Below are 12,978 nucleotides of genomic sequence, written 5' to 3' on the forward strand. Positions count from 1 at the left end.
GTTCCCTTTTCTCCACACCCTCTCCAGCATTTATTGTTTCTAGAGTTTTTGATGATGGCCAATCTGACCGGTGTGAGATGATATCTCATTGTCGTTTTGATTTGCATTTCTCTAATGATTAATGATGTTGAGCATTCTTTCATGTGTTTGTTGGCGATCTGTATATCTTCTTTGGAGAAATGTCTATTTAGTTCTTCTGCCCATTTTTGGATTGGGTTGTTTGTTTTTTTGTTATTGAGCTGCATGAGTTGCTTATAAATTTTGGATATTAGTCCTTTGTCAGTTGCTTCGTTTGCAAATATTTTCTCCCATTCTGAGGGTTGTCTTTTGGTCTTGTTTATGGTATCCTTTGCTGTGCAAAAGCTTTTAAGTTTCATTAGGTCCCATTTGTTTATTTTTATTTTATTTCCATTTCTCTAGGAGATGGGTCAAAAAGGATCTTGCTGTGATTTATGTCATAGAGTGTTCTGCCTATGTTTTCCTCTTTTTAAAAAAAAAAAAAAAAAAAAGCAAAGAGGAATTCTTTACTGAAGAAAAAGTCTTCTATTACTGTTTGAAAAATGTTGCTCTCAAACATAAATTGTCATAGTGCAGAAGATGTGATTAGTGTTAGGTCTTTGAGAATCATGTTTTTATTTGAGAATATAAAAGACTAAAAAACTTTTAATGAAATGATATGAAACCACAGAGTAGAGGTGCCAGTATACTAAGCAATAAAATAATCTGCTCTGAATATATTTTTCATCTTGTTTAATTAAGGTTATTTGAAGATAACATACTCATTTTCTGATACTGATAATTCCTTTTGGTTTCTTTTTCTAATTCTGGCATAACATGAAATAAAATTATAAACCGATCATTAGAAACTTAAAATGGCATATCTGTTGACAGTGATCATAACATTTAAATTTGTAAATATCAAGTAATTTCTGTGTTTTTTCATCCAGTGGAGCATGTTGAAGGATGAAAAGAGACAGGCTTCATTTCATGAAATTAACATTTATTGTGCATTACGTAAGTCATAGTGCTAAATACTGAGAACATAGTTCCTGTACACATGGAACTTAAAATTTGTGTGCCAGTTTTTAAGAATAATAACTTCTTTTATCCTGTTTTTTTCTAGCCTAATTCTGGTGAACTGGATCCTTTATATGTAGTGGAAGTACTTCTGCGCTGTAGCAAAGAGAGCTTGAAAAATTCAGCTACTGAGGCTGCAAAACCAGCTAAGTCTGATGAGAAAGGAGAGATGCAGGTTTGTACTTTATTTTTCATTTTCAGATTTCAGATATTTTGTACATTATTTATAATCACTAGCTTTCCTGAATGTGATTATAATGAACATACTGTCATGATTTCCTAATTGGAAGTTTTCAAGGTATGTGAAAGCCATCTAACACCAGTAGGATGATTAATCTCCTTATCAAATTATGGCAAGGTAATTAGTGACAAAGTGAAAGATAAAGAGAATTTAATAATTTAAATTTTCACATGAAGGTGGAATTTACCTGAGCTAAAAAAGATGTTTTATCATTATTTTGCGATTATATCATTTTACACTTTATTCCATCCATATTGTTTATTACATTCCTGTGAAAATCATGATTGAAAATAATGAGCCAGTGTTTTGATAATGAAAAAGTTCTACCTAAGTTTCCTTAAAATCGTTTAATTTACATGTGCTTTTAATTAAATGCAAAACATTCAGCTTGCCACATGAGATACACATATTACTTAAATGTCTCCTATTTTATTTCATTTTATAATAATTAATATAGAATAATTGTAGGTAAGCCTTACTGTGGAGAGTCCAAGTATCTATTTGAAGAGTAATATCGTACTGAAATTTTGTTATTTTTATACACTGCTTTAAGTATATGGTGTATTGGCTAGGTCTTTTAGGAAATGTCATTGTAATGATACTTGTCATAACAGGCTTTGGTTTGTGGAAAGTAAAATCTGCCACTGTAGCATCATCGGCTGCTGCTTTGCATCAGTGAAATGAATGTGAGATTCAAAGCTGACAGTATTTTAAAAGTGTTTATTATTAAACATTTTAAAATAATGATTTAAAAGTCTAGTTATTTATAATTCTGAATACCAGCTAGCCTTTGATCTTTGTTCCTCACTCTTCTAATTTGTTCTCCAGAATTCCACCACCATTGAAACTTACATGATTTACTTTTCCCTAACATTTATTTTGTCAACTGACTGCCTAACTAAAATTAGGCTAAAATTCCCACAATTTGACATATGTTCATTGTGGCCAAAGGAATCTTTGAAGTTGGAATGGCAAATATGTGGCATGCATGGCAACATTCTCCTTCTCTCATGGCAGATATTAATAATAAGTCATGGGCCCCTTTTACGCTCAAAGCTTATTAGACTCTTTCCGAGAAAATGATCTAATGAGTAATTCATTGGAGTTAGTATTTTAGGTGAAACCTGTTTGTTGTCTGCTGTGTTCTAGGCCCAAATTTTATTAAGCATGAGCATCTGTGCCTGTTTTACTTAAAGATACTGAGAAGCTTTGCAGTACTTAATAATATGATTTTGTTGAGTTCAATAGACAGTCTCTACAGGGAAGTCTTCACTGAACCCTGGGCAAAACTGAGTGTCTCTCCTCTATTGAATATTTTTTTTACTCAGTTTATTTCAGCATATGCTGCTAAGGAAATTAAGGTGGGGATGTGTAAGCATGAATTATATATGTAGTCTCTGACTTAAAGGAGTTTAGAACTGTGGAGGGAGCATTTTTTGCTCAGAGAGGTGACCATCAAAGATATGTGTGTGTATAGTCTTATAAAAGAAGTAATGAGACTTAGGCAAATTTGTAGGAATATTAGAACTTTTTTCAGACAAAAATTGCATTCCCAGCTGTGGAAGCAACATGTGCAGAGCACAAAACATCCCTCTTTAAAAATAACTCCAAGACGAAATTGGGTCATTTGTAGAGACGTGAATGGATCTGAAGACTGTCATATAGAGTGAAGTAAGTCAGAAAGAGAATCAAATATCATATATTAACGCATGTATGTGGAACCTAGAAGAATGGTACGGATGAGCCGGTTTGCAGGGCAGAAGTTGAGACACAGATGTAGAGAACAAATGTATGGACACCAAGGGGGGAAAGCCGCAGTGGGGTGGGGATGGTGGTGTGCTGAATTGGGCGATTGGGATTGACATGTATACACTGATGTGTATAAAATTGATGACTAATAAAAAAAAAAGCAAGTAACTAAAAAATAATAATAAATTTTTATATTGATTACATGTTGAAATGGTAATATTTTTAATATATTGGTTCAATAATATATTTTTAAAAATTAAAAAAAAAACTCCAAGTTGTTCTGTCTATATGGTTGAATGACAAAGGCATAGAATAAAACAGGGAGGAGAACTATACCTTAAGAAATGGAATATGTATATAATATTATTTGCTTTTGCGAATTAATATTTTGAGTAGGAATCCTGGACACGGAAATAATGCCACAGGCAGTTAGTTTATAAGGAAATCTCACCTCTCAACTGCCATGATTGTGTAGAACTATTTAGGGTAGGTTTGAACCCAATTTCCTTTACATGAGATATGAGGAGGAAGTGGGATTTCCATAGTTCTCTTTCCCTTCTCTAACTTTGAGTGTGTGTAATGTCAAATTTAGCTTTTGATCAGCCTTTGTATAAGACTACTTTCTAAAGTGACTTTTTCTTTTCCCTGTGAAATAAATCTTGAATTTATTTTTCCAGAAAAACAAAATGGCTTAGAATATAGCTAGCTTTGGATAACAGTTGATTAGTAGAGGTTAACACTTCAGACAGTGTATTCTAAAAATTGCTCTTGTCACTGTTGCTTTGCCAGCTTCAAGTGTTTCTGACCACTGCCCCTTATCACAGCCATTTTATAAAAGTTAAAGGAGACTCAGTGTCAGGAAGTAAAGACCATAATTACGAAGTCTAGAAAATTGATTTCTGTTTTATTTCTCTAGGCAAAGAATTCTCTAGAATCATTCAGCATTAGATTAAAACATCTGTAAAAGGACATAGAATAGAAGGTTACAGGTCACAACTATATACTTAGGCTATCTAAAAACTACTTGAGAGTCAAAATACCCTTTAACAGTGGTGATAGAATGAGATTTAGCAGTTTTTTCACTTTAGAAGTTTGCATCAAAAGTGTACTATTACAAATTAAAATCAGATTTTTTTATTTTAAATAAACTTTGAACATATTTAAAAATAGCTGATTTAAACTCTGTCTGTTAAGTGCGGTAGCTGGACTTCCTCAGTGACAGTTTCTGTTGACTGCTCTTTTTCCCTGTATACGGACGATATTTTGTTGTTTCTTTACATATTTTGTAATTTTTTTAAAACTGCACATTTTGTATAATATAACATGGCAACTTTGGAAATTAAACCTAAGTTTCTTTATGTTGCTATTTGTTGTAGTTGTTTGTTTGCTTGCTTGTTTCGTAGACTTTTCTGAATTAATTCTGTTAATTAAGTATTTTTTGTTGTGCATGGCCACTGAAGTCTCTGCTTAGTTAGCTTAGTGGTCAGCTAATAATTAGACAAAAACTTCCTTAAATGCCCATAACCATTAAGTCCACCAGTCTCTGCTTAGGGACTCTGCATGCATATTGTAGCCTGCCTTTAACACTTAGCCAGAGAGTTGACAGCAGTACCTTAGCCTTCACTTCCTGTGTGTTCAGTCTTAAGGACACCCAGAGGTGAGAGTTTAGGGCCTTCTCTGTTTTTTCTGGAGTGTGAACACAGCCCTACACATGCATGAGGCCTTCTACGTTTCTAGTTTTCTAGGAGCGCCTTTCACATCTCGCTATGGACATCTTACTCTCCATCTTTTCCTTTTTCTTTTTTTTTAAGCTTTTTGGTTAACCTGTTTTTTTGTCCTGTTATCCACCACCTCAGAAAGTCATGATGTTAAACAATTGCCTCTTAATATTTTTAACAGATGCCCTTAGGGAAAAGGTTGTTTGCATTGGGCAAGCCCCGGGTCAGGTCAAATAATGACCTCCTTGTGAATGAATAGAGTCTTCTAGGGGACCACCAAGCAGGTGAAATACTGACAGTTCTCTGGGAATGGCCTTTTGAAGTCATTTCAACCCTGTTCTGTCCCTTCCGGTGGCTGCCAGACTGATTTTCAGTGATTGCAGGCTCTTGGTTTTCAAGACTACTGTGGAGCTGAGTGGGAGAGGGAGTAAAGTAAGTTAAAATACCACAAAGCATCCAATTCTTTGGTTTTGGGGGTTTTTTTAATTAAACGCTCCTTGGATTGGTGCAAGCCTTGGTTTAATTTCCAGAGTTCTGAAGAAGTTGATTTTGACAATTGCCAGTATTCTCAATGCTTTTATGGAGAAGAGGATTTTTGGAAGTCTTTGCTCCACCATTTTCACTGGCATTCTTCCGGATAAACTTAGAGAAAGCATCTATTACATTCAATAGATTATTACATTAGTCAGCTTTTAAATTAGATCAAGACATAAATTTTTGAAAAATCTAAAATTTAATAAAAATCACATTGGTTTGAATAACTTTGTCTGCCTTGACTTGATTAAAATTCAGTTGGTTCAAAAAACATCATTCTGATTTAGATGAAAAATTCAAAAATCATATTGTGTTTTAGCTAATAGTCTTAATTGAAGAGATGACATTGGTCGAAATTTACTTTGAGTGTATTGACTTAAAGAATGTATTGACTTAAAATGTACTGACTTCTGATATTATTTACCTTATCATTTGCTTATCTTAAAAGGGGAAATTGATTTATAACAAACTTGCAAAGAAAAAGGTCTAAGAATAAAAATGCTGCCTACTGTTGGTGTTCTCACACTTTTCTAATAATTGCCCTTGTGATTATTTGGATTTATATAGACCGATGTTGCATCATGATGAGTCTGAATTCTAAGTTCTTTTATAAAGATTATTAGGTTTAGAAAGTTGAATCAACTGCACAATGCAAATATTATAGCATGTTTTTAAATCCTTGTGAGTGTAGAGATTTATAATTTCATGGCAACTATTCATTTGGTTTTTAAACATTTAAGTTCTTATTTACAGAACTTAAGTCTTAGGATCTCCCTTTCTTGTACTTAAGGAGACATTTGTAGGAGGGCCTTTATAGTTTCTTTCCTGTCATTAGTGTGAGACTTAGTTGACCATTTCTTGGATGGAACTTATTATGGGAAGCAGCATTAGAAATTGGGCAGTTTCTGTCTTCCTTCTGAATCAGGTCTTCACAGATAGTGTTTATTCTGTTTTCAAGGAAATACTTCTGCATAATGCAACTTGTGCATAATTCAACTGCAAGTACGTAAAGCATACACTTCTCTAAAGTCAAGTGAATTATTTTTAATTTTTCTGCCATTTTGGATTGTGTACATGTACTTCAGTACAGAAAAAGTGTGTATTTCTCCCTCTGAGTGTTGGCTACTTGGTACATCATTGCCAGTTTTTCATGCCCTGAGTCTTCTCTTTCCAGCCAGCCCATGTATCTAGGATTTGTATAGATCACAAATTGGCGGCTCAAAAGCCAATTCAGTCCACATAATGTCTTCTTTAAAAGTGAATTTGACAGTTTGAGAATAAAAATAATGATAGTAAAAGATTATAATCAAGTGAAAATAAAATAAGAACCCACAAGCTTATATACTCAGAATAGATACTGTAGAAGGAATGGAGATGTTAGAAGAGTCAACGTTAGACAACTACTGTAAGTAATATTTAACTCGGGCAAGAATAATACATGGATGTTAAAACTAGTGAGTTGAAAGTTTAATAATGAAGGACTTCTCTGATGTGGTTAAGAATCCACCTGCCATTGCAGAGACATGGGTTTGAGCCCTGGTCCGGGAAGATCCCACATGCTGCGGAGCAACTAAGCCCATGAGCCACAACTACTGAGCCCACATGCCACAACTACTGAAGCCTGCACGCCTAGAGCCCATGCTTTACAAGAGAAGCCACCACAATGAGAAGCCCATGCGCCACAACAAGAGAAAGCCCACGCACAGCAACGAAGACCCAGTGTGGCCATTAATTAATTTTAAAAATGTGAAAAAAAGTTTAATGAAGAATGGGATATTTACAAAGTCTATAAAGAATCTCCCTATAAATTTCTTATAAATTTTTTAAAATAAATTTATTTATTTATATTATTTTTGACTGCGTTGGGTCTTTGGTGCTGTGCGTGTGGGTTTCTCTAGTTGCGGCGAGCTGGGGCTACTCTTTGTTGCAGTGTGCTGGCTCCTCATTGTCGTGGCTTCTCTTGTTGCAGAGCTTGGGCTCTAGGCACACAAGCTTCAGTAGTTGTGGCACGTGGACTCAGTAGTTGTGGCTTGTGGGCTCTAGAGCTCAGGCTCAGTAGTTGTGGCACATGGGCTTAGCTGCTCCGCAGCACGTGGGATCTTCCCAGGCCAGGGCTCAAACCCATGTCCCTTGCATTGGCAGGCCGATTCTTAACCACTGCGCCACCAGGGAAGCCCCAATTTCTTATAAATTTATCTCCCTATAAATTTATTGTGAAAGGGAAAGTAGTAACTTATAATAGGAAATGCTAGCAGATGTTACTTTAATCAAGTAATCAAAGTTACCATCACCAATCCAGTAATGTTGACCTATGGACTGAGACCAACAAAAAAAAAATCACTTGTGCCAAAAATGCATAACCTGAATCTGATGATTCTTCATGATTACACAAACCTAAACTGAAAATCATTCTACAAAATAGCTAGCCTATAGTATTCAAAAATGTCACTGTCTTGAGAGTCACAGGAGAACTGAGGAACTGTTCCAGATTAAAGAAGAACAAAGAAATACTACAACTAGGTTCAATGCATGATCCTAGTTTGGCTCCATAGAGTGGTGGGGGAGAAGGGAAGGCAAAAGACATTATTGGGAAAGTAGGTGAAATTTTAATATGGACTGCCGATTAGATAATAGCAGTGTATCTACATTAATTTTCCTGTTTTAATACTTGTACTGTGGTTGTATGGGTGTGTATGTTTGTGTATATGTATATACATAAATATATAGAGAGAGGATGTTGTAGCACATGGGGCAAAATACAAATGGTGAATCTGAATAAAGGTAAATGGGAGCTTTTTATCCTATTCTTGCAGTTTTTCTGTAAATTTGAAATTATATGAAATGTTAATACCATAGAAGAACAAAAAAAGGTGGAGAGTATTCTATATTAAAGAAGACTAAGAGACCTGACAACTAAATGTAATAAATGATCCTTGGCTGGATCCTGAATCCAAAAGTAGTAGTAGTAGTAGTATCCTGGCTCCAAACGTAGTAGTAGTGGTGGTGGTGGTGGTGGTGGTGGTGGTGGTAGTTGTAGTAGTAGTGGTAGTAGTCTATAAAGGGCATTATTGGATCATTTGGGGAGATTTTAATATGGACTATATATTAGATGATGTATTATTGTTAAATTTCTATGATCTCATAATATTGTGGCTATGCAGGAGAAGGTGCTTGTTCTTAAAAGATACATGTTTAATTGGGTCCCATTGGTTTATTTTTGCTTTTATTTCTTTTGTCTTAGGAGACTGATCTAAAAAAAAATATTGCTACAATTTATGTCAGAATGTTTTGCCTATGTTCTCTTCTAGGAGTTTTATGGTGTCATGTCTTATATTCAAGTCTTTAAACCATTTTGAGTTTATTTTTGTATATGGTGTAAAGATTGTTGTTATTTCATTGATTTAATTGCAGTCATCCAGCTTTCCCAACACCACTTGCTGAAGAAACTGTCTTTTCTCTATTGTATATTCTTGCCTCCTTTGACATAAATTAATTGACCATAGGTATGTTGGTTTATTTCTGGGCTCTCTGTTCTGTTCCATTGTTTATCCTCATTTTTTAAATGGGGAGACTGAAGCTTAAAAACTCTAGGTGGCTTGATCAAGGTCACAAAACTAACTGAAGACTGAATTCAAACCCAGGCATTCTTGACTCCAGAACCCACATTCAGCCACTATACCATTTTGTTTAGTAAAACACAGTGAATATATTTGTTATCAGCAAGTGAATGACAGTTGTTTTTCCAGTGATCAGTGTAAAGGTAAGGAGACCAATAAGCTGACAAAGTTGGATCTGTGAAAATGTTAACCTCTCCTCAGTTTATAGAGTCTGAATTTAAAGGGAGCAAATTTAAAGAAAGCAAATGGCATTTTTGATGGTCAGGGAAGGGTATTCTTGTCAGGAGAAAGCATGGAAGAAAGTTCAAAGATAGGTTTTCTTCAAGATTATGTCTAATGGAGTATACTGTTTTCTCTGCTTGAAATACCTTTTTTCAGCTCTTCATTCTGGCCCATCCAGAGATTACATGTGTCTTACGTGGCCAACTAAACCTAAATAGACCTCAATAGGAGTCTTTCCTTCCTCTGTAGTGCTATACTACTTTTAGGTATTCAAAAAGTAGCAAGTACTGAGGGTGCAAAAATGAATAAAATATGGATTCTGTGTTAAGGGAATCACTTATTTTTATGTACCATTTGTTTGCCTGTTATTTAAAGGTTTGAATTTTTTTTTACTTTTTAAATATAGTTTCTACTAAGATATAAGCTTCCACAATGATTACTATCTACTTATTATACCTGTCACATATTGTAAATGTAGTTTCCTTTTAAGAATTCAAGCTGAATTTAAGAAATGGCAGAATTACGGGCTTCCCTGGTGGCGCAGTGGTTGCGCGTCCGCCTGCCGATGCAGCGGAACCGGGTTCGCGCCCCGGTCTGGGAGGATCCCACATGCTGCGGAGCGGCTGGGCCCGTGAGCCATGGCCGCTGAGCCTGCGCGTCCGGAGCCTGTGCTCCGCAACGGGAGAGGCCACAGCAGAGGGAGGCCTGCATACCACAAAAGAAAAAAAAAAAAAAAGAAAGAAATGGCAGAATTTGAAAACGTTCAATTTTGATTGTAACATATATATATAACTTTTCTGTTGGTAGGTTGTTCCAGTTTTGGTGCATCTCCTGTCCGCTATCAGCAGTGTTAGGCTTTACATTCCTAAAGACCTTCGACCACTGGACAATAGACAGAGTGTTTTAAAATCAATACAGGTATACACGTTAATTTTATAAATTAAATATAAATTTTATGTAAATATAAATAGGGTTTATAACAAGGCAACTGATTTGCTTTTAAATATATTGCTTTCTTTCAGAAAACCTATAAACACTACCAATAATGGCAGTTATTTTTAACATAGATAGTGGCAGCAGATCTATATGTAGACTGTCCTCTCTTTGAATCTAGCAACAAAGTCGGGCTAAAGGAGAGCTCACAGAGGAAAACATGGCTACTGTTGTGTGTTAAATATGTTTTGCTTTATTCGTTATGAATGAAAATAACTATAGAGTGTATTTAAAGTTTTATGTATAAAATCATGTGCCAGGACTTTTAACTACTTTATAGTATAGTTAATACATGGATGAAATAGTCTTATTTTCAATAGGAAAATTTAAGATTTTATAGAAAATTTTATTTTTCGGTAGGAAAATAAAAAGGCACTTTGTTATTTGGTTTAGTTGGTTAGTCAATAAATATTTGAAAAGGATTTACTATGTAGTGAAGGCTATGTACTAAAATCTGAGAAAGCAGGATGCTTTCAGTGTACAGTAGGAATTTTTAAGCTGTGGTCCATGGGTGGGCTTCTTGAAATGAATAATTCTCTTGACAGTTTTTTAACAAGTTTTTGTGGGTAACTCCCCCCTGCCTTTTTTTTTTATTTCTAACTGACCAAATCCTATCTTACCTTTAAGCCCTATCCAAGACCCTAAAAGTCTCCCAGTGGGATACCAGCCTATAGTGACCTATCTCTTCCCTGAACTCACATGTTCATTATATTTAATAGTCAAATCATGTTACAAAAAAAGTTTAGTGATGGGGATCTGGACCCTTTGAAAGTTTATATCTTTCAGCTCAGTAGTGCCCTCCCTAGGAATCAGCTCCAAAGAAGTAATCAGAATATTGAAAACATTTACACTTGAGATGTTTGATACAGGATTATTTATAATGGCAAGAAGTTACAACAACCTAATTATACAATGATGGGCTTTATCAATAAATTGTGCTGCATCCAGAACTATTAAACTTTAAATATTAGAATTATTAATAAATTATAATACATGTCTGTACATAGAAAAAACATAAAAGGAAGTATTTAGTCTTAACTAATTTTGTATGTAAGATGAAAAATGAATTTTAAATATTTTGTTTCAGGAAGTTCAGAAACGTTTTCCTGATGGTGTTCCCTTATTAGATCCTATTGATGACATGGGCATTCAAGATCAAGGACTGAAAAAAGTCATCCAGAAAGTAGAGGCTTTTGAGCATCGAATGTATTCTCATCCACTTCACAATGATCCAAATCTGGAAACGGTGTATACACTTTGTGAAAAAAAAGCGCAGGTATGGCAGAAACTCTTTTATCATAGAATTCTAAGTATTTCACTATATAAGTGAGTATATATTTTTCATTTTCTTTTCCTATTGGTTTCATCAGCTAAAACAGGAAAATGTCTAGCTATCTTTTAAGTAAACTATCAACTCTTACCAGTAAAAAAAAGTTGATCACTTTGAGATGTCATTCACATAGCATAGCATTCAACCTTTTAATGCATACGATTCAGTGGTTTTTAGTATATTCACAGATATCTGCAACTATAACCACTATCTAATTCCAGAACATTCTCATCACCCCAAAAAGAAACCACATACCAATTAGCAGTCACTCCCCCTTTCCCTACCCTCCAGCCACTGGCAACTACAAATCTCCTTTCTGCCTCTATGGATTTGCCTATTCTGGAGATTGCATATTAAAAAAGTCGTAACAATATGTGGCCTCTGTGTTTGCCATCTTCCACTTAGCTAATATCTTCAAGATTCATCCATGATGTAGCATGAATTTGTATTTTATTCTTCTTTATGGCCAAAAAATATTCCATTGTATATATATATATATACCACATTCTGTTTAACCACTCATCAGTTGATGAACATTTGGAGTTTTTCCACTTCTTGGCTATTATGAATAATGCTGCTATGAACATTTATGTACACATTTTTGTGTGGACATATCTTTTCATTTCCCCTGGGTGGAATTGGCGTAGAATTGCAGGTCAGCGAGTAACTCTGTGTTTAACTCTATGTTTAACTTATTGAGAAACTGCCAAACTGTGTTCCAAAGTGGCTGCACCATTTTATATTCTCACCAGCAATAAAAGTTGCAGTTTCTCCACATCTTCACCAATATTTGTTTCGTTTGTATTTTTAATTATAGTCATCCTAGTGGTATGAAGTAGTAGTTCACCTTTTTAGGCTAACTAGCTATATTCTCTAACCAGTAAAAGCATTCTTACAGCCATTCTGAATAATGAATTTAGAAAAAGTTTTTTGAAATGAACACATTTGTTTCCACTATCCACATCTCTTCAACTAGAATCTTTTGTATATACAAATGTCACTTCCTCCTTGAAGTTTGTAACTCCTTGCTATTATGCTTTTTCAGCTTTTATCACATGCTACTTTTATCATGTTTGTCTTCCTGTCTCACAAACTAGATTTTAAGCTCCTTAGGCCTCAGGTGTTTCATTTTAGCTTATTTGTACTCTTCCATATTTCCCATAATGATCTGTTTTTATAAAGTAGATGCCTAGTATTTATTGAATAACTAATATAAGTAGAAACTTCTTGGCTTAATAGAGTAATGTGTTCAGTTCATAGTCTTACAGCACTGCCCCTTTCTAGCTTTTTGTGAACTAACATGATGTGGCCTGTCCCATGTTGGGCATAGCAGTGTTCTCAGTGAACATGTAGCACACCATGCTGTGGCCCACCATGAAGGTTTCTTCTCAAGATGAAGAAACGGAGACACAAAAAGCTTGAGTATACTCGGTTGTCATCCTGGCCTCATCTATCACCGGGACCATTGCAGCAGCTCCCTCCCTGCTTCCAGTTACT

General features: G+C 35.0%; 1 protein-coding gene across 2 annotated transcripts in view; it reads left to right on the forward strand.

The window, feature by feature from the left end:
- Positions 1-12,978, forward strand: part of MTREX (Mtr4 exosome RNA helicase) — a 134,509-nt gene that overhangs the window by 95,944 nt on the left and 25,587 nt on the right. For both annotated transcript variants that reach the window (XM_024130240.2, XM_024130274.2), the window contains 3 exons: positions 1,124-1,252; positions 9,966-10,076; positions 11,239-11,427. In XM_024130240.2, the coding sequence (XP_023986008.1) occupies positions 1,124-1,252; positions 9,966-10,076; positions 11,239-11,427 (429 nt within the window). The remainder of the gene's footprint in view (positions 1-1,123; positions 1,253-9,965; positions 10,077-11,238; positions 11,428-12,978) is intronic.

The sequence above is a fragment of the Physeter macrocephalus genome, chromosome 8, assembly GCF_002837175.3.
Source record: "Physeter macrocephalus isolate SW-GA chromosome 8, ASM283717v5, whole genome shotgun sequence".
Classification (NCBI taxonomy): Eukaryota; Metazoa; Chordata; class Mammalia; order Artiodactyla; family Physeteridae; genus Physeter; species Physeter macrocephalus.